At 33.3% G+C, this 22,043-nt stretch overlaps 3 protein-coding genes across 8 annotated transcripts in view; 2 read left to right on the forward strand and 1 right to left on the reverse strand.

Moving 5' to 3' along the window:
- Positions 1 to 22,043, forward strand: part of LOC132798984 (AF4/FMR2 family member lilli) — a 131,196-nt gene that overhangs the window by 46,423 nt on the left and 62,730 nt on the right. The gene's annotated exons all lie outside the window — the stretch shown is intronic.
- LOC132798987 (fibrinogen-like protein 1) lies at positions 557 to 2,175 on the forward strand. Its single transcript, XM_060811072.1, has 3 exons — positions 557 to 648; positions 718 to 1,919; positions 1,989 to 2,175. Exons 1-3 carry the CDS (start codon positions 568 to 570, stop codon positions 2,077 to 2,079), a joined length of 1,374 nt encoding a protein of 457 aa, XP_060667055.1. The 5' UTR covers positions 557 to 567; the 3' UTR covers positions 2,080 to 2,175.
- Positions 14,352 to 16,971, reverse strand: LOC132798739 (fibrinogen-like protein 1). 3 transcript variants are annotated; one of them, XR_009633970.1, is made up of 4 exons: positions 16,665 to 16,940; positions 15,415 to 16,595; positions 14,901 to 15,345; positions 14,356 to 14,831 (listed from the first exon to the last, which is right to left on the reverse strand). XR_009633970.1 is itself a non-coding variant. In XM_060810704.1 (3 exons), exons 1-3 carry the CDS (start codon positions 16,743 to 16,745, stop codon positions 15,234 to 15,236), a joined length of 1,374 nt encoding a protein of 457 aa, XP_060666687.1. In that variant the 5' UTR covers positions 16,746 to 16,940; the 3' UTR covers positions 14,352 to 15,233. The 3 variants fall into 3 exon arrangements, 1 of the variants encoding a protein (XP_060666687.1); XR_009633971.1 differs by having other exon boundaries at positions 14,374 to 15,345; positions 15,415 to 15,700; positions 16,509 to 16,595; positions 16,665 to 16,971; XM_060810704.1 differs by having other exon boundaries at positions 14,352 to 15,345.

Consider the following 22,043-nt stretch of genomic DNA (forward strand, 5'->3'; position numbering starts at 1 on the left):
AAACTACTACTACGAAATAAAAATATTACGCTTTTAATCACAAAATATACCAAAACCAATATACCACTAACTACTAAAATATACCAAACAGTACATTGGTATATTGATATGGTACTACCGTCAAAATATACCATAGACTGCAAAATATACCAGATTGTCAACCAAAGCAACTAAGACTCCTAGTAAGTAGGCGTTTTTGCCCATACAAAACTATTTATACCCGCTACCCATTGGGTTTATTTTTGTTGATTTGTAGCGTGAAGTGGGCAAAGTAAAAATTTGAAACAAACTTCAAGAAGAAGCTGCTTGGAGCAAACAGAACAGAACCTATTGAACAGAAAAAATTACAGACGATCATCCGACATTGAAATCTTTTCTCATCCGACATTGAAATTTCTTCTGCCGAAAGAGAATCTAGGCCGAGACTCTAGGTTATCATTACTTAACCTCTCTCGTTCAGATCTATTGAGCGGAATCCACATCCGCTTCAGACATTCAATAACTTTAACAAAATAGCGAAATTCAGTTCCAAATTCATTTTGTTTGCGGGCAGTCGAAACATTTGAAATGAGCGGAATAAAATTTAACGGAGTTTTCTTACTGATGGTCCTTCAAATATTCTTGGTGGCTACAACAACTGGAGATGAAGTGAGATCAAAGACATAATACTAAGAAGAATAAAGAGTGATTAAAGTGTATTCGTTTTCTTCCTATCAGACGTGTGAATCAGACCGAAAATTAGAAGAACAGTGCCGGCTTCATAACTACAAGACTGTTAAACCTTTGCTAGATTACTTCAGGCAGGTTAGAAATGAGTTAGATCAAAGTGAAACTAAGGAAAAGCAGATAAGTGAATTAAATTCTGATCTTATGGAAAAATATTATGAAATTGTAAGAATTCATGAAACATTCGTGAAAGAGGCAGATCTATTAAATGAGTATAAAAACAAAGTAATCATAGGGGAAAACGATTTGCAATTGTGTCAAATTAAAGTTGATAAATCTGAATCTGAAATTAATTCACAACGAAATATTATTCTTAAATTAAAAGAACAACTATCAGATAAATCCACCAACTTAGAAAATTGTCAAGTTCAATTAAAATCTCTTAATTCTAGTTTAATTAAAAAAGACGAAAATATAAAGAGATTGAGTGAGAATATTAAAAATAAAACAGAACATCAGAAAACACTTGAGTTGGAATTTGAAGAGAGTAAATCTAAATTAATAAAGCATGAAAAAGATATTCAGTTATGTCGCTCAGAAATCAACAAATTAAATAGGACCTCAGAGAACATCAGAGAAGAACAGAAAAACATTCAATTGAAACTAAAAGAAAGTGAAACTAAGCTAATAGATAAAGTAAAGGAAAATCAGTTATGTCAATCTGAACTTGATAAATTACGAGTAAGTGCCACAACATGCATCCCTTTCGGAGAATATCCGGGAGTTAATCAACTTAATATCTCTGGCATAGGTTTATTCAATGTTTTATGCGATAGTCAGTTAGCTGGACCTGGATGGATTGTAATACAACAACGAGTTGGGGGAAATGAGAATTTCAATAGGGATTGGGCAACGTATCGCAAAGGTTTCGGTTCTTTTGAAAGTGATTTCTTTCTTGGACTAGAGAAATTACATCGTATCACGAGCTTGCAGCGTTTCGAACTTTACATACATTTGGTTGATCAGTATGGAAGTACCCACAACGCTCGTTATGACGACTTCAAAATATCTGATGAAGATAATGGATATGCACTGAGTTTGGGTAAATTCAATGGAACTATTAAAAACGATAGCATGAGAGAAAATGAAAACATGAAATTCACAACATTCGATCACGACAACGACAAATACGATAATGGTAATTGCGCAGTCTGGTATAAAAGTGGCTGGTGGTACAACTATTGTTCTGATTGGTAAATATTGCAAATTTGTATTTTCGAAGGAATACAAATAATTATAGATTTTTGTTGTTTCTTATGCAGTAATTTAAATACACCATATTTGTATTGGTATCCCATTCCACTTAAAGAAATTAAGATGCTAATTCGCCCGAAAGAAGAGATGAAGAAGTGATAAACTGAAAAGCTGAAATTCCCATATTTTACTCAATTATGTAATTGGTGCATTAAGAAATTTCGTTCTGAAAAATAAAACAATCGACTATTTGATGCAGCGATTTATTTTTTGAATGGAAATATTTCTGTTTTTATTGCATTTATTGTATGTTTTGATGTAGCAAATTTTAAGTCTCTAGACGCTTTTAATACAGGTGCAAATACTTACAAATCAGTAAACTTATGATGATCCTGTAGACATCCTTTCAGTCGAACCTTCAATATTAATGTAATTTAAGAAATGATCAACACATATTCGTTTCTTATTTAAACATAAATGATGCAGTTTTGTTACTAATAATACATAACAAATTTTGTTCTTGCAACATCCGTTGATAAAGGTAATAATAATTACACAGAGCAGTGTATTATAGTGGGTGCTATAAGTGCATTTATTTCCTCTTATTAGACAGATGAATTCGACCAACAAATGGAAGAACATTGCCAGATTTATAACTATACAAGTAAGAAAGGTACAGTCGAGTGTGCTCGACTGTGAGATACCCGCTACCCACTTGGAATAAAAGCTAGGTATTGCGGCATTATACTCAAAATATACCAAAAATACGAAAAATATATCGAATATTTGGTATGTCGATATAATACTGAATTCAAAATATACCATAGGCACAATATATCAGATTGTCAGCCAAAGCAACTAAGACCCCTAGAAAGTCGGCGTTTTTGCCCATACAAAATTATTTCTTTAATCACTTCGACAATTTTTATCTGATCGCAACCAAATTTTCAGGAATCATAACTACTATAGATATTATCGTATACACCAAAATTCGCAGCTCTAGCTTTAAAATTACGCTTGTTTTTCGATTTTATTGATTTGTGGGGCGGAAGTAGGCGTGGCAAAATTTTGAAACAAACTTGAGCTGCGTTCAGACATAACAAATGCTGTCGAAAAAAAATTATAGCTGTATCTCTTATAGTCTTGGAGATCTAGGTGACGGACAGACAGACATGGCTAGATCATCTCGGCTATAGATGCTGATCAAGACTATATATACTTTATAGGCTCAGAGATGCCTCGTTCTACCTGCTACATACATTTCCTGTCGGTACAAAGTTATAATACCCTTCTACCCTATGGGTAGCGGGTATAAAAAACACACGCCAGACGTGGACTTGATGATGATGATGAAGAAAAAAGAAAATGACACAAAAGAAGAAGAAGAAGAGGCAGCAACAGCAAGAGAAGACAAACAACTTCAATAACATGAAGCGAACTTGCAATTACAAAACTCAAACTCAAACTTCAAGCTTCAAACTCAGCAGGGGGCAAGGAGCAAGTGCACAAAAAAGTTTGTCAAAGTGCTCGTCGATTTGTTTATCAGGTTTGCGCAGTTCGTAATCCCTTTATGTTTTCAGCATTCTCTCTTCGCTCTTCACTCTTCTCTTCTCTCTTCTTCACCTGCTTCGTTGTCTACAGTTGTGCAAAAGTCATTTCGTTTGGGGGCAAATATTAAGTCGACAGTCGCCATGCTTCTTCTTCCCCCCTTTTTTCACCTGTCTTCTCTCTTTCCTTCTGCTCACGCTTGATTTTCACTCTTTGCTGTTGTTGTTATTGTTGGCTAGATGAATTTTCGAGTTTGCCAAGTGGCACGAGAAAGAAAGAGGCGAAGAAAACGTGAACTGTGACCAGTAATTAGAAAACTTGTAAGCTCTGATTTTCACTTCTCATTTGTCTCGCTCGCTCAACTACTTCAATGCAAAAATTATTCATCATAATTGCTGCACTTAAAGGTATTCAAAATTTCGATAATTATATGAGTCAAATAATGATTATGTTGATTATATCTATTGCATTTATTCGACAAAAATATACTATGTGCTTTTGTTTAATTCAGAATTTTATTGTTGTAACATAAAGTATATAAAGTAGTTGCATTCAGTAGCCTTCTAAAGGTATCGAACTATCGATACTTATTGACAGTGTTGCCAGATTAATACTAGTAGGGTTGCCAGATGCATATCAAACCATATAACTTACAATATGGATTCATTATTTTGAAGAAAATCCCTGTTAGAAATATTATTTATATTAAAAAAAAATACATTAAAAAAACCTTTGAAATAACTAAAAATAATGAAATAATTAATTAAAGTTATACACTTAAATGCTAAAATATTGAAATTTCTTTTGAAAGTCTAGTGAATTGATTCTGATATGTAAAACAAAGAATTTTATATACAATATTTTATTCTACTGGATTGAAAAATTATAAAGCAACGGCTATTACATTTGAGTTATTTGTCAAATCTTTGAAGTTTTACATATATGATATATTTAAGAAAGAGGAATTCAGCATTTAATTATTGCATTATTATATATTATTATTATTATTATTGATTGTGAAATTTTCACTGAATATTCTATATGTTTCTTTAAAAAGCAAAAAGAGCAAAAGAATAAAACATTATATTATATTTTATGCCTCTTTAGTATAACATTTAAGTGATCCAAGAGACTAAAATAACAAGTACAGAAATTATATACTGGAATTATAAATATGCCGAAAATGTCTTAAACAAATTAAATATATTCTTAAACATGAGTAAAAAAGACTTTTATAGCTCTTAATTAGCATTTTAATTGGAGCTAAGCATGGTCTTGGAATTATATTTCTGTTTTAGGATAACTACATTTTTACAATGTGACCCAAAAATGAACGAATTTATACATATTATCGTAAAACAAGAAAAGTTCCTTAAATTATTCTTAGCTGTAAATATAGCGCTAGTCTATAGCTATAAAAATAAATCTTGTTTACTTTTAAACTTGTTTCAGTTTATGTTTTATCACTGTAAATAATGTCATAAGCGATTCCTTCAGAAAATTACTCATATTCGAATAAATTTGTATCACAAAGTCTAGTATTTAAATTTATACTTTTCAACACATCAGTTATTAAAATAACTTTTCAATTTATGCAGCTTCAAGAATCAATTATGATATTCAAATAATGATTTCTATATAAATACGCTCTGTATGACTTTTAAATACAACACATATTCAATAAAATTCAACTCAATTCATAATCATATTACAAACTATTCAATAGCAAAGTAAAATATAATATTAAATTCAGCTCAATTCATTTTAGTTAAGTGATTCGTATATTTTAAACCGAAATTCGAAATATTTCATTGCATTTCAAATAATAATATATAATATTTTGCATCAAATTTGATGACTTTGAAAATTTGCATTTCAATTGATGCAGCGTATTCAAATTCGTTCAACCTTTATTCAAAATGCAAATTAAAACGTATACTTGATATGCAAACCGATAATTGAACAAATGATTCGGATAAACGTGTACGATGCGACTTCCTATCGAATATCAACGTGAATTTGCGGTAAATCAATTTCATTGAGAAATGCGGTAAAAGCCAAAAGAGAGGCAAACAAGCAAAACAATTAACCGTTTACCCCCCTCGAAAAAAAGGGCAGACGAAGCTGGCTTACAACACTCACACACACACACAGTCACTTAGCCATCAAAGTCAGTTAGTCAATGCCGCAGGCCAAATTACAGGGAAAATTCCCCCGCTTTCCCCCCTTTCAACGTGTAATCACAGCTCATATAATCATAATTATGAGGCGCAGCCTATGTGCCACGGCTCCCTCTTTTGCACCATGCAAACGGTCCTTAGCCCTCAACGTCCTTCTCCTCCTCCTCCTCCTTTTGCCATCATCGTCGTCGTCGCATCCGTGTGGCGCGTGCAACGTGGCGTATGAGCAATTTGCTTCAAACGCAAAGTGAAAAAGCGACGAACGCATTTTCAAATGCCAAGCGAAGCATATGCTGTGGCCACGCCCCTTCCCCTCACCGCCTCGCTCTGACCGCCCCCCTTTTGTGGCAGCTTAGTTCAGTGCTCATTATGAAATTATGCAAAGATATTTCTTGTTTTTCTCATCTTTTTTTTTTTATATGTTTTTTAGCTACACGCAAAGTGTGCAAAAAATAGATTTTTTTCACTTTGGTTTCGCACTCACACACCTTCCTCCCCCTCCCCTTCCTCCTTCTCCTCTCTCCTTTCCACCTTGCAGCAGTAGTAAAAATATGCATGCAATTTACACAAAATGAAGAAAAATGCTGCCAAGCTATGAAAATATAAGTTTTCTTTTTTCCATCTTGCTCTTTTTTTATCTCGTTACTTTGCTCGGCTTTCAACGTCTCTCCCTCTCTCTCTCCTTCTTTCTCTCTCCGGCTGGGCTCCTTAATGAAATGAGTAAATATTTTGGTCTTGTATTATATTTTATACATCAACTTTTCACGTAGTCTATAAAAAACTGAGCAAATTTTGGCGGTTGATTTAATAAGGCAAAGAGCGTCTTGCTTAAAGACTGCATTCTTGAAAGTCTTGACTTCATCTTAAGCAAATATTTAAAAGCACTTGTCGAATAATATTTTTTATTTTTTTTTCTTATTGAATGAAGAAGTAAATATGAAATATGCAGCAAGTAAAACACTTAAAGTGTGTAACCAAAATTTTGAGCCTATCATAAGGCAAATTTTTTTTAGAACAGTTGTCAAATTTTATGTTAAATTTTCCTTTATTTAAAATTTTGAATATTATTAAAAATCATCAATTTTGAGGCTTCAGTTCAATGGCTAAATCTTATAAAAATTACCAAAGCTCAAAATGAATTCAGGCTTTATATAAATATTGATTTAGCAATTTAATAAGCATACCAATTAACACAATCTTAAGCTTTAATTTACATCTCAAATTTTCTGAAATATTTGTAAAAAAAGGAGCTGCAATTTGACCTCCGCTATAATTTTAACAGCAGCTTATAAAGTTCAACGAAAATTAGGAAGTTCAGATTAAGAATATTTAGTTAATGATTAATTAATTAAGCTGAAATATTCAGGACATACTTAAAAGTTTGACAACTTGATTTTCTCGCACTGCAAAATTTAGCAAAAGTTTATTTTATGAGAAATATGCAAGAATTTTATTTCTTTATGAAGCTTAATCATTCTAATGCATAATGATTTAGCTTGAGTTTAGTTCACCTTAAAATACAGGGTATCTCTTTCCCAAATATTCTTCTTCATGTCATCTATACTCTAAAGAGAAACTCATTACAGTCAAGTGGAAAGTGGAAAACTCATCTTCAACTATGTTAAAATAAGCGGCCTACATTTTGATGCCATATCCCTATATACATTCGTTTCGTTTGTGGGTTTTAACCCAATTCGTAAAATACGAAAATATCTTTTGGCGAAAAGTTCAATAAATGCTCCCATTTTGCAACCAAAAATTACGCGCCCATCAACCCAATTGCTGCCACCGCTGCTGAGCAAAGTAGATGAGGCTTTTCATTTCATGTTGCAGCGCAAAAGACGTGAATACTCTTTACCCCCCATTCTCTTCTCTCCCTTTCCGCCCCTTTCGCTCTCTTTGATTCCCTGGCTATTCTGGAAGCTAGAGCAACGATTTCCTGGCATCACGAGCGCACAGTAAAACCGGAAAATTTTCTACATCCTGACTGGGCGAGTGACGACTGACTGCTAAAATGCACTTCACAAAAAAAAAAAAAAAGAACAAGCTTGCATAGTTGGGTATGCACGAATGGAAGATACCATGTAATGTCTACGCTACAAAAATATGAAAACAAAAAGCTATTTTTATAATTTTGAAAATTATTTGAATTGCTTGCACTTCGAATTAATGAAAGTGAGAGCAAATGCTCGCCTATGAAATACCCTGCAAAATGCTAAATAGTGTAATTTGTATATTTTTCAACTCAAATTTGTAAACGCCTTAATCACTGTTGATAATTTTAAAATTTAAATTCTAAATTTTTTTTAGATTTTTTACTTTATCTAAAAGTAATATTCAGAATTTAGATATAAAATTGTCTAGGTTTTTTCCTTCATCTAAAAAGTAATATTCAGTTTAGATTTAAAATTTTCTATGCTATTTCCTTAATCTAAAAAGTAATATTCAGAATTTATATTCAACATTTTCTATGTTTTTTCCTTCATCTAAGCAATTTTCAAAATACATATTTAAAATTTTCTGTTTTTTCCATCATTTGATGCTCAATTTTTACTTTTTGATATAGTTAATCAAATTTGAACAATTTTTCTGAAATTGAAATTTATAATTGAAATTATTACAAGCATTTTTAATTGAGATTTTTAAATATACTATGAAAAATACCAAAAGTTTACTTACTTGATTGCATTAACTATTTTATGGTACCGTGTTTATAGTATATATTTACAGTTAATAATTTTAAATTATTTTCAAGATTAGTAATAAAATACCCGTTTTACTATCATTTTATAGGGCATCGAAAACGAGCAAAGAGAAAAACCAATGCGAAATGAAATGAAACAGCGCGTTCGTTGAACGATTTGATCGGGGAAGGGGGAGGATGGCAATAGGATTTAAGGATAGGGGAAAAAGGGGGTCAGCAAAAAAAATAAATAAAAAAAAACTAGAACTCATGAAACGGGCCTAAAACCAGAAACCAGGCAAATAACTATCGGGCATACATATCTCCCATACGCTCTCATGTGTGTGTGTGTGTGTGTCTTTGCAGTTTTTGGCCAACTTAAATTTGTAGTCCTGCAGCCCAGTGCACAGGATCCTACTCTGCCCCCTTTTCGCCCCGCTCTTTACACCCCTTTAACAGTGGAGGGTTTGGCTGCTGTTGCTGCCACTCAACGCGCATAAAACTCTTGAAAATGCTTTTGCTCGTAAATTTTGAAGCAACTGGCAAACGGATAGGATAGCAAAAGGGGGAGAAAGAGAGATAGAAAAAGAGAGAGGGCAGCTGTAGCATCAGTAGTAAGCGAACGATGGGAAAAGGGGAGGGATGCTGAAGTGGGGTTTTTGGGTGGATATTTAGCCCAGAGGCAACCACAGTGAAGCTGTTGCTTTTTTTTTCTCTTTCTTCACGTTTTGCTGCTTCTTCTTTTACTACTGCTAAAGCAGTGTTGTGTAGTAAAGAGAGAGAGAGAGGGAGAGGGGGCTAAAGCTAGCACAGGACATTGCCGCAACAATTGTTGGCTTGCCGTCGACGTCGTCGTCATCGTCATCGTCGCAGCTGCATGCAAATTTATTTTCAAATGCGACGAGGGAGCAACAACTGTAGTTAGAAGAGGAGAGAATATAGAGAGTACATAGTAGCAAAGCAAAGGGAGTGCAGCGCAGTCTGTTTGCACACACATGGCGACGTTCATTTTGTTACTCCCCTTTCGAGCTCCCTTCCCCCCCACCCATTTGGCCAGACCATATGCATATAAACGGGGCAGGCAATAAAACAAATTTTGCGGAAAAATATTCTCTTCCCAGCTGTGTGTGTGTGTGTGTGTCAGTGTATTTCTATATTGTAAAGAGTGCAAAATAAAGAAATCAGAGTCGAGTCGAAAGTGGAGGACACATGCTGCTTAAAAAGGATTAATAAACAGACACAGTCACACAAACATACACACAGTCATCCGCTCTCTTTAGCGCTCGCTCTGTTTGTGTTTGTCTAGTTATATAAATTGTTTTGCATGTTTTTGGCGCTCGCTCTCTTCACACGCGCTCTCTCTCTCTCTCGCTCTTCGTCTAGCGTGCGCGCTTTGCTTTGGGTTATAAATTGAACATCGAAAAGCTGATAAGATTATAGTTGAAATATGACTTTGAACCCAACACAGCCCCGCAGCGTGTATTGCTTTAGTATTGTGTTATTGCTCGATGCACTTCAGCTGTTTGTGTATGTGTGTGTGTGTTGCTTTACTTGATCAAGTAGTAAATATGAGTTGCATAATCAGCCAGTGTTCAAATATAATTCTTTAGGGTATCCGAAAGTCGCACAAACCGCGTCAAGTTTGACCATTGACCTTGCATATGCTTAACGCAATGACTCAGCATACATTTCTCTTTATTTTTTACCTGCCATAAATTGCAAGCAATTAACAAGCAAATAAAATAAATGTATGGGAGTGTGCATTGCATGTGTGCGTGTGCGTGTGTGTGTGTGTGTATGTGTCAGGAAAAATATGTCAACGAACCGTACGAAAATTGTTGTTAATTATTTCCGTGCGCAAAGCAGGTGACAAATGAATGAAGAAATGCGAAACAAATATACCCAAAAGAAATAAATGAAAAGCAAAAGAAGAAAAATGTGTTTTTCCTTCCACGCCCGCTGCCGCTTGTTTGTATTTTTATTTATATTTATTTACTTGTTTTCGCCAATAATTTACGACATTCGATGACGTCGACTGCGACGAGTAGCTGCGGCTTCACATTACACTGCGTCTGCCAAGGAGAGAGTCAGAGAGAGAGAGGGAGACAGAGAGTGGGTGTGCAAATGCGCTTGCAATATTGTCTGCGCTTGATATATTGACGTCGATGACGTAGCCATTGCACTCTTGCAACGGCATTGCAAAGCAATGCTTTCCTTCTCGCTTGCACATGGACAACAGCAGCTGTATGGAAGTGCGTCACTTTAAGATGGTCAGCAAAAGATAAAGCGGGATGGGAGTTGAGCTGCTGTTGCTTACGTCTATTTCGCTCTCATGCGTATTAAATTGGTAGATCTATTTAAAGGAGTGGGAGTTGGAGTAAGTGTAAATCCTGTCGCTCTTGAACAATTGGCTTGCATTGGATGACGCACTTGCAAAGTGCTCTTAAATATGCTTCTGATTTTATTGTATGCTGATTTATTAAATTAGTCACAACAGTTAATATTTATTAGTGGCATTAATTAACTAATTACTGATTGTAAAATCTATTTTTGGATCATATTTAATCAGTTTATATGGAATTCGAAATGACTATTTACATTATGTGGGCATGACGCTTGTAATCAGAATACATAGTTGCTTGCTCGCTGTTACTCAGCATCACACATACATACATATAAGCAAATGAGTTCGTCTGCAATGCTCTTAGAAATCGCCTGCTGTCAACGCCATTGGACTTTTATGTCTTTTTTGGTGGGTTAGGCCTCACAGTGACTCAGTCAGTCACTAATACATATGTACTTAAGCATGTATATGTGTCTGCTTCTAACACTCCATTACCATGCAGCGCATAGGGAGAGAAGGAGGTATGGAAAAAAAAGCAGAAATAAAACTGGAGGCAGCGAAACTTATTTAGGTTGTTAGATGAACGACCGCTACACATCAGACAAGCTAACCTCCTGCCCTCCCCCTCCCCACACTAAGGAGCCTACTCTGCCAAAAATGAGGCCCAAAACGAAGAGCATAAAATACCCGAGACTACAACATAATCAACGGTAGTGGCAATAACAATAACACTAACAGTAACAGCAAGTTTGTCGCATAACAAAACACACACACACTCATTCACTCTGTCGCTCTGTCGGCGCGTCAAACTTAAGCACTCTCCCGCCCCCGCTAGCTCACGTTGTGCGCTCTTTCTTTTGTCTAAGCTTTTTGCGCTCGCTCTTTACTGCTGTTGCTGTGTCAGCTGTGAAGCCGCGACCACGGCCGCGTTATTTGGCGCTTTTTGTGTCACACGTTTGTCATAGTTGCGCTCTTTTTTCCTTTTTTTTTGCCTGCATGCTTGTTTATTTGTGCTCTTGTGTATGTGTGGCGCCCGTTTCCAGTTTTGTGGGCAGGCGCTGCTATTGCATGATAAGCGCAACGGAAATGCAAAACCACCACAAAAACAACAACCACAAAGCACGGTTGTCTGTGTGTTTGTGTGCATTAAAATGCAATAAAAAAAGTGCAAAACAAGAAAATTGAAATGAAAACTGCAATGAGAGAAAAAGTGAAATGCATGCGGAAGGAAAAAGTTTTGATTTTGACCGGAGCAGAGACCGAACAATGAGCTTGTAACTGAGATGGCAATAGTTGAGTTGGGGATATTTAAACCAGAGCAATTAAAATGAAATGGAAGTTAAGAGAACAACAATGCTATCGATAAGCTAATTAGGCTTTGGAACAATTCTCTTTTGTTTAGTGTTAATCTCTTTTCTCGTAAACGAATTTGCTGCAAGCGCAGACAAAAATTCCTTTGGCAATCGAAGGGAAATTTGTGATCAACTAGAGTGCAAATAAAAGGGACATTTAGCTAAATCAAATCTCTTCGCTTCGTTAAGCTCTTAAAAGAGAATATCAAGTGTTTTCATAAATTCTTGTTCAAAGTACAGTAGTAAAGTGGGATATAACAATGGAATGTAATGAAAATAAAAGAGATTTACAATTACATGTATAGACTCAATCAATCAAAGCTTGCTTTATTTGCGCTTCAACTATACAACAAATAAATTTAAATGATGGTATTCAATTCAAATGCAATTGAAATCAAAAAATCCAAAAAAAAAGAAGAAAAAACCAACAAGTCAAATATGTATTTCAATGTTTGTCCATGACGTCGTCGTGCTTGCTTGCCAATCTTTTAATAAATAACAAAACAATTTTGAATTGGGGTTCGATTCCATTCCATTTGCAATGTTGTCGTGTGTTAGTGTGTGTGTGTGTGTGTGTGTGTGTGTGTGTGTGTGTGTGTGTGTGTGTGTGTGAAATAAGCCGTAAAAATAAGAAAAATAAAATGTGGAAACACGTGCCACGCAAAAAATCAACAAATTGACAATAGGCGAGGGGCGCAGCGAGGGGGAGAGGAAAGAGCAAACAGACAGACGGAGGCTATCAATAAAACCTAAATTACAAATACATATTCAAATATAAATATCGCAAAACTTTTGCAAACACGTCAATTTATGCTGTATGCGATGACAACAAGGATAACAACAACAACACACATACACACACATGCAATATGTCCTGCGGGCAGTGTGGAAAAGTGGTTTGGGGTAAAAATCCAGCGAGCGCTGCAAAAATAAAAAAAAAAAACGGAAAAAATCAGCAGAAAATGAAGATGAAGCAAGAGCGTGTTGTGTGCGAGTGAAAAACTTTTATTGTTTTTCATGATGGCACGCAAATAAACACGGCACGTGTATTTGGCTAATATACCCTGTGATTTAGAAAGTAAAAGGGTAGTGCAGACTAATTGGTCAAGTTTAAGCAATTGTTACATTACATTTTTGTTTTTATGCGAACTATTGAAAAATTCAATTTTAAAATTTCGATGATAGAACAAATTACAAAGAAACAAAACAATTTTATAATTTTTATTATAAAAATTTAAAGTAAAAAACACCTTTTTCAATATAGAAAATCATGAATACTGATTTAATTTTTTTGTATCTAATATTCTTGAATGCACATGTTAATAACTTTTAGATGCAATCATCGATTAAATTGCATCAGAAAAATTGCAATCTAAGAAGAATAAAGTTATATATAATAGAATTATATACATTGCCAAACTTATTTCTGTTAATTTAAAAGTTTAAAAATACAGATTGTAAATAAAAGTAGAGAAAAAATAAGTAAATAATAATAAATAAATTTACATTCCCACTTTTCTGAATCATTTTTATATTGTAAAACTTCAATATTTGCGCTTTCAATATAATCTTTTTAACTTCAATATTTAACATGCTATTCTGCGATATCCTTTCCTCAATCCATTTACTAAATTACAGGGCATCTGCTTGTCTGTCATCTTGTTGGCTTCTCAAATTTCTTGCCAGACACCTGCACCGCATGTTGTCGCCTCAAAAACAGAATATTATTTGATTTTGATTGAATGTCAATCGCATTGTCCGTCCATCCATCCATCCGTCTGTCGTTCTGTCTGTCTCCAAGTTCTTTTCCGTGTCTTGTCGTGACTATCTTGTTATATCTTGGCTATGAATTTTTGGTATCGCAACTCAAGTTGTTGTGCCTAGCACTGAATAATGAAGTCAGATGGCGAAACTTTACCCTCGTGTTTGTAAATACTGAAGTTTAACAATTTTAAATTGAATCAGAAGCAGGAAATTAAAAGCGGCATAATGTATTTATTTTTATTTATAATAATTTGAAATATCAGTTTAATTTCAATGCAAATTCTATCATTGTATACGGTATTATTTCTTAATTATACCAAATTCATATACTAAAACACACCGATGTCTATATATGGTATATTGGTATATTATTACATTTTAAATGTACCTTAGAGTTCAGTATATACCAGATTATCAACCAAAGCAACTAAGACTCAAATACTAAAACACACCAAACTCTATATTTGGTAAATTGATATACTATTAAATTTAAAATGTACCAAAAAGTTCGAAATATACCAGATTGTAACCATTATTATGCAATAATAGTAAACAATAATGAGTTTAAGACCTACTTCAGTATTATATTTATTTGACAGTTCTAAGCAGTATTGACATCTGTTAAGTTTTCTCCCATTCATGAGTGCTTTGAACTTTGCTCTTCATTCTGATCATCTTAATATCTTCATCATTTTCATTCCAAATTCTGAGTTTGTCTGATGACCAAGTTGTTTTTGCCTGCATCGTTTTTTTTTCTTCTTTTTATACCCGCTACCCATAGGGTAGAAGGGTATTATAGCCGGCATAAAATGTATGTAACAGGTAGAAGGAGGCATCTCCGACCCTATAAAGTATATATATTCTTGATCAGCGTCAACAGCCGAGACGATTTAGCCATGTCTGTCTGTTCCGCAATATTTTGGTTTTACTCCAAATGGGAAGCGGGTATCTCACAGTCGAGCACACTCGACTGTAGCTTTCTTACTTGTATGGTTATAAATCCGGCACTGTTCTTTCATTTGTTGGTCGAATTCATCTGTCTAATAAGAGGAAAATAAATGCACTTATAGCACCCACTATAATACACTGCTCTGTGTAATTATTATTACCTTTATCAACGGATGTTGCAAGAACAAAATTTGTTATGTATTATTAGTAACAAAACTGCATCATTTGTGTTTAGATAAGAAACGAATATGTGTAGATCATTTCTTAAATCACATTAATATTCAAGATTCGACTGAAATGATATATACAGGATAAGCATAAGTTTACTGACTTTTAAGTATTTGCATCTCTATTGAAAGCGTCGAGAGACTTAAAATTTGCTACATCAAAACATAGAATAAATGCAATAAAAACTGAAATATTTCCATTCAAAAAATTAATTGCTGCAATTTCTTAATGAACATAATTGAGTTAAATATGGGAAATTCAGCTTTTTAGTTTATCACTTCTTCTTCTTTGGGGCGAATTAGCATCTTAACTTCTTTAAGGTACATGTTCCCATTGTCCCACCAACGTAGATCTTTCTCATATGGTGCATTTAAATAACTGCATAAGAAACAACAAAAATCTATAATTATGTGTACTCGTTCGAAAATAAAAATTTGCAATATTTACCAATAAGAACAAGAATTGTACCACCAGCCACTTTTATACCAGACTGCGCAATTACCATTATCAACTTTGTCGTTGTCGTGATCGAATGTTGAGAATTTCAAGTTTTCAGAGTATCTCATGCTATCCAAAACAGTTCCATTGAATTTACCCAAACTCAGTGCATATCCATTATCATCATCAGATATTTTGAAGTCGTCATAACGAGCGTTGTAGGTTTTTCCATTCCGAGCAACCAAATGTATGTAAAGTTCGAAACGCTGCAAGCTCGTGATACGATGGATTTTCTCTAAACCAAGAAAGAAATCACTTTCAAAAGAACCGAAACCTTTGCGATACGTTGCCCAATCCCTCTTGAAACTCTCTTTTCCCTCAACTCGTTGTTGTATTACAATCCATCCAGGTCCAGCTAACTGACTATCGCACAAAACATTGAATAAACCTATGCCAGACACCTTGAGTTGATGAACTCCTGAATAATCTCCGAAAGGGGGGCATGTTGTTAGACTTAATTTATGAAGTGCAGATTGACATAACTGATTTTCTTTTACTTTATCTATTAACTTAGTTTCACTTTCTTTTAGTTTCAATTGAATCTTTTTCTGTTCTTCTCTAAAGTTCTCTGATGTCCTATTTAAGTTGTTGATTTCTGAACGACATAACTGAATATTATTTTCATGCTTTATTATTATAGATTTACTCTTCTCTAATTGCGACTCAAGTGTTTTCTGATGTTCTGTGTTAGTTTTAATATTCTCACTCAATCTCTTTATATTTTCGTCTTTTTTAATTAAACTAGAATTAACAGATTTTAATTGAACTTGACAATTTTCTAAGCTGGTGGATTTATCTGTAAGTTGTTCTTTTAATTTAAGAATAATATTTTGTTGTGAATTAATTTCAGATTCAGATTTATCAACTTTATTTTGACACAATTGCAAATGGTTTTCCCCTTTGATTACTTTGTTTTTATACTCATTTAATAGAGCTGCCTCCTTCATGAATGTTTCATGAATTCTTAAAATTTCATGATATTTTTCCATAAGATCACTCATCTGCTTTTCCTTAGTTTCACTTTGATCTAACTCATTTCTAACCTGCCTGAAATAGTCGAGCAAAGGCTTTACAGTTTTGTAGTTATGAAGCCGGCACTGTTCTTCGATTATTCGGTCTGATTCACACGTCTGATAGGAAGAAAACGTATACACTTTAATCACTCTTTATTCATCTTCGTATTATGTCTTTGATCTCACTTCATCTCCAGTTGTTGTAGCCACCAAGAATATTTGAAGGACCATCAGTAACAAAACTCCGTTAAATTTTATTATGCACATTTTAAATGTTTCGACTGCCCGCAAACAAAATGAATTTGGAACTGAATTTTGTTATTTCGTTAAAGTCATTGAATGTCTGAAGCGGATGTGGATTCCGCTCAATAGATCAGAGCGAGAGAAGTCAAGTAATGATAACCTAGAGTCTCGGCCTAGATTCTCTGTCGGCAGAAGAAATTTCAATGTCGGATGAGAAGACATTTTTTTTGTTTTTTTTTTAAGGCCCATCGACAACAACATTGTTTTCAATTTCTTTCAGTCGCGTGTTGACAGTGGGGTCAAATGACAATGGGACTGAGTTCGTAATAATATATTATATATGCTGCCAACTATTTGGTTAGCAAATTTAAAAACAACTTGATTAAGTTAATAAGAGTATAATTATAACTTATAACTTAGTATAACTTTGTGCCTGCAGGAAATGTATGTAACAGGTAGAACGAGGCATCTCCGATCTTATAAAATATATATATTCTTGATCAGATTCAACAGCCGATACGATCTAGCCATGTCCGTCTGTCTGTCTGACAGACAATCCGGTTTATTGTGCCTATGGTATATTTTTAATGGGGTACTATATAGATATACCAAATATACTATTTGGTATATTTAGTATTTTTCATATATTTTGAGAATAATACCGCTTTTATTCAAAATGGGTAGCGGGTATCTCACAGTCGAGCACACTCGACTGTAGCTTTCTTACTTGCTTGTGTTGCTGTTTCGTCTGTCTCCATGATTCATTAAACGTAGCTGTTGCCGTAGTCGAAATCAGCCAGCTTCCCCCTCAATTTCCTCCCTCGAGTTGTGTTGCGCCCTTCTGCATAAATTATACGCCCTGTCATCGGCTGTCTTTCTCTCTCTCTCTCTCACCCTCTCACAGTCTTTGTCCAGCAGTCGAGTCGAGTGACTTTTCCCTTTCTCTCTCTCTCTCTCTCTCTCTCTCTCTGCCTCTCTTTCAGTCATTTGCCACTTTATAAAGTAGCGCCGCTTCATTTGTTGCCCGTCTGTCTGTCTCCTGTCTTCTGCCTCCCCCGCAATTGCAACCCCCTTTTGTTCCCTTCCCCTGCCCTTCCCCTCGTTGCCAGCAAAGTGAGCAACAGCTGCCCTTGTTGAGAGTCTAGCACAAAAAACCAAGAAAATTTTCAAAAATTTATTAAAAGTAATTTGCATTGCAAATTAATTTTATTTTTCTCTTCATTCTTTTTCCACTTCTCTTTCTCTTCCTCTCCTCTATCGGTTTTTTCCTTTTGCTGCTGTCAAAATTACTATTTTATTTAGGAGCAGGCAAGTGAGCATGAAGATTGGCGGACAATCCAGGGGGCGGGGATGAGGAAGGGGGTGTGGCACATGCAGCAAAGTAAACAAAGTTTAGAACTTTCAATCTCCACGTTTTTTTTTTAGTTTCACATTCTTTCAATAAAGTTGGTGGAATAATGATTTAATGGATGTTAAGATTAAAGAGATGAGCTAGTTAGGAGAAATCAGAAACTTTGTAAGGGGAAATTATGGTTTAAAATAATATTTTGAGGAGAGCAACATTATAATTTATAAGATTGCTTGAACAGAAACGGAAAATTTGTAAATAATTTGCTTGTGGCTTAAAATAATATTTGAAGAAGAGCAATAAAATAATAAATAGACAAGAATAATCTGTACCTAATTTATTTCTTGAAATTTGTGAACAGTTTACAAATAATACAATTTCTACAATATTTAACAATGTTATTAATATTCCTAATGTGCTAACTGATTGACAATAAAAATAATAATTGGCAGTAATTTAGTTCAGAACGCAAATTCATAAATATTTCATAGCCTATCATTATATTATATTATTATTCAACTGTGTTTTTTTATTGAGCAATCTTCAAATGTCTTTAGAAACAAATAACAAAAACAATATCAGCTGCAGCTTTTACAATTTTTTTACGCCCACTATTTTTATTTTTTGTGTAAGAGTTACTAATTTGTTAGAAATAATCAGCAAAAAGTTTCAAAGGGGTGAAAATGATGTGAAGTGCTTAAAACTAATGAAGCTATTTAGCAAGTCTCAACAATTGAGCTATTAGCGAAAATTATTAGAAACGTAGAACATTACAAAGTTATTAAAAAAAGAAGATGCCAAAGTAGACGAAATGTAAAAAAAAAATTGTATTTAAAGAAAACAAGCAACTATTTTCAATAAACGCAAAGCAGTACAGTATTATTTTTGTAATGAACCAAATTTAATATACTTTAAAATACTAAAAGTTACATATTTTAATATTTTCCAGTATATCAATTTGGCACATTTAGTGGAAAATACTAACACATATCGATTGTTAGTATTTTCCACTATTTCCAAATCGTTATTCTGGAATATACTAAAAGGAACTACTGGAAAATACTAAATAATATAGTTTTTAGTATAGAATATTCAGTATATATTCGGTATACAGATGTACTATTAAATTAAAAATACACCATAGAGTTTCGAATATACCAGATTGTCATTATATTTGGTAAATTGATATACTGTTACATTTGTAATGTACCATAGAGTTAGAAATATACCAGATTATTAACCAAAGGTATCATAAATAGTGTTGTTATGATTATATGAACCTACTTCAAAATTTCACTTGCTATTAAATTGTTCGAAAATAAATGAATATCTATAATATTCTTGAAGCTCAATTTTTCTTGAATTGCAATCGACAATTTATCGATTATTTTGCTGTGCATATCGAGTGCAAAGTATCAGCGATAACTGCATGTAATTTGAGCTAGTTTTTTTATGCTATCAATAAACAAATATCATTTGTTTTATGAGCTTTTTTATAGCTGCAGAAAAACGCAATTTTTTATAATTCCCACTTGTGTAATTTTTTGAGGTGACCTTCTGATACTCTATCTGTTAAAGTAAAGTCAGTATTAAAATTCACATAATTTTTTATATTATATTATATTTCTAACAATATAATCTCTAAAATATATTTTGTTATTTTCTCAACAATTAAAAAACTTAATATAGTAATTTGTTTTATCTAATTAAAGTGTATTCCAAAATAGCTTTTTGATTGCAAAATTTCCTTTTTTTATGCGTGACGCGTAAAATATTGAATTGCAATAAATTTTCGTAGATAAAAAGAAATTTGTTTGCACCAAGCTGAAAATGATAAATGAATTATGGCCAACAACTAATGACAACAACAACTTTTAACAATAACAATTGGTCAAAGTCGAACACGCGTCGAGGCGTTAATAAGAAAAAAGTAAATAATAAAAAACTCGACGCAAAAATTTTAAGGCCATTAACAAAACAAAAAAAAAATAAGAGAGAAAAATAACAACAACAAACAAACGTGCACAAAGCAAATAAGCAATAAACAAAATACAAAAAGCCAACAACAAAATAAGACAAAACAAAGCAACAACTGAAAAATGTGCTGAGTAAATGCAATTATTTGTGTAGAAGAAGGGAAAAACTATTGAAAACGGAAAAGCGCAAAGCAACAACAAAGGTTATTAACAAGAAAAATTGAAAAGGGTGTGAGAAGAGGGAGATGGAGAGGGAAGAAGGCTGTTTGAGGGGATTTCTGTAGTCTGCACGCGATGTCATTAGAAGTAATCATAAAGCAAATTGTTATTACGTATAACTACATTAATACTCGTACTTAAATTTCTCGTGTAGTTCGTAATAACAATTTCAGCTAGTTAACTATATTCCCCAGGGAGCAGAGGAGAAAACGAAGGGGGGAACACTCTCATTAGAGAGCGCCGCAAGATTCTTGGTTAATTGAAATTAGACGAATTAATGGAAAAGTCCATAAAGTGATAGATCAGCTGGCGCCTAAACAGAGGTGAAATAAATATATATTAATAAACTAAATTATATTAACTAAATGAAAGGGAATAATTAAAATCAATATGTAAAATATACAAAAATATCGGAAATAAAAATATTTGAAATGAAAAATAATGATTAATACAAAAGAAATACTAAATAATATAAAATAAATACTAAATAATATAAAATAAATACTGAAAAATAAAGACTAAACAATAATAATGCGAAGTAAATATATAAATATTAAACAAATAAGAAATAATTAATGATTACAATAAAAATACTAAAAAATATGAAATAAACACTGAAAAATAAATACTAAACAATAAATATGAAATAATGAATATTATAATATAAATACCAAATAATATGAAATAAATACTGAAAAATAAATGCTACGCAATACTAAATAAATACTAAACAATACATGGGAATTCATGAATATTACAAAATAAACACCAAATAAAATACTAGCAAACAATAAATACTAAAAACATAAGATAATATATACAAATCTAACATTAAAATACTAAAATAGGATAAAAATCACATTTAAAATACTAAAAATCCAATAAAGTATGAATAAATAATTTATGCTAAAATCTAGATTTTGTTAATCAATATATATATACCAAAAATTTATAAAAATAAAAAAACCAGGTAAACCAAAGGTTTCTTATTTTTCAAATGAAATGTCAGTTCAGTTCAGAATTTGATGTTATTTATTGTGGAGAGAATATCTGAAATTATAAACATTTTGATTGCATTCATATTTTGTGTGTTTGCATATTTTCTGGGCCATTCAAAATGGATTACGGGTCGTATGAGGCATAAATTAAGTATACGCCCACAGCTTTCGGTTCATTGAATTGTAGGTGGGATGATGTTTTGAAATTCATTTAATTTGAATAATGTGTTCGTTATAAACGGAGCGTTTATTAATAATCAAGCATCAATCAAAACAATTGCAAAAAAATAGGTCAATTACTTACAAGTAGTTTAATATATAAAATAATAATAATAATTAGTGCTGCACTCGTAAACAATAGTGGCATTGTTTTTACTTAAATTTTGCATTGATTTCAAGTGCAATTCGCGAGGCCGTTCGCCCCGCCCCTCTCTCTCACGTGTCTTCCACATGCCACATGCCAAAGTGGCGTGCACAGCTGAGGGGGCTGTTAACCCTATAAGGCCCCCGTTGCTCGCCCCATTTTGATGATGGGCGTGCATTACTCACATGTCCGTCGCGCTAATAAATTAATTTATATTAAGTGCATTAACAACCGCAAGCAAACAGCAACAACATCAAAATAAAGCAAACGAATTCGATGCTAATTAAAATGCAGCCAAGCGCTTCAGCAAATAGAATACAACAACAAAAAAGGAAAAACAAATAAAAATACATTGCGAATTAATAACCTAGCAAAAAATCGAATAAAAAGGCAAACAAACAAGCCAAAAAGGAAATC

Source organism: Drosophila nasuta, chromosome 2L (genome assembly GCF_023558535.2).
Source record: "Drosophila nasuta strain 15112-1781.00 chromosome 2L, ASM2355853v1, whole genome shotgun sequence".
NCBI lineage: Eukaryota > Metazoa > Arthropoda > Insecta > Diptera > Drosophilidae > Drosophila > Drosophila nasuta.

Bases quoted from the DNA above. Each gene is read 5' to 3' on its own strand.
- LOC132798987 (XM_060811072.1), top strand. From the start codon at position 568: ATGAGCGGAATAAAATTTAACGGAGTTTTCTTACTGATGGTCCTTCAA. The intron at 649-717 runs GTGAGATCAAAG...TCTTCCTATCAG, and splicing joins CTACAACAACTGGAGATGAA to ACGTGTGAATCAGACCGAAA. The intron at 1,920-1,988 runs GTAAATATTGCA...TTTCTTATGCAG, and splicing joins TACAACTATTGTTCTGATTG to TAATTTAAATACACCATATT.
- LOC132798739 (XM_060810704.1), bottom strand. From the start codon at position 16,745: ATGTGCATAATAAAATTTAACGGAGTTTTGTTACTGATGGTCCTTCAA. The intron at 16,596-16,664 runs GTGAGATCAAAG...TCTTCCTATCAG, and splicing joins CTACAACAACTGGAGATGAA to ACGTGTGAATCAGACCGAAT. The intron at 15,346-15,414 runs GTAAATATTGCA...TTTCTTATGCAG, and splicing joins TACAATTCTTGTTCTTATTG to TTATTTAAATGCACCATATG.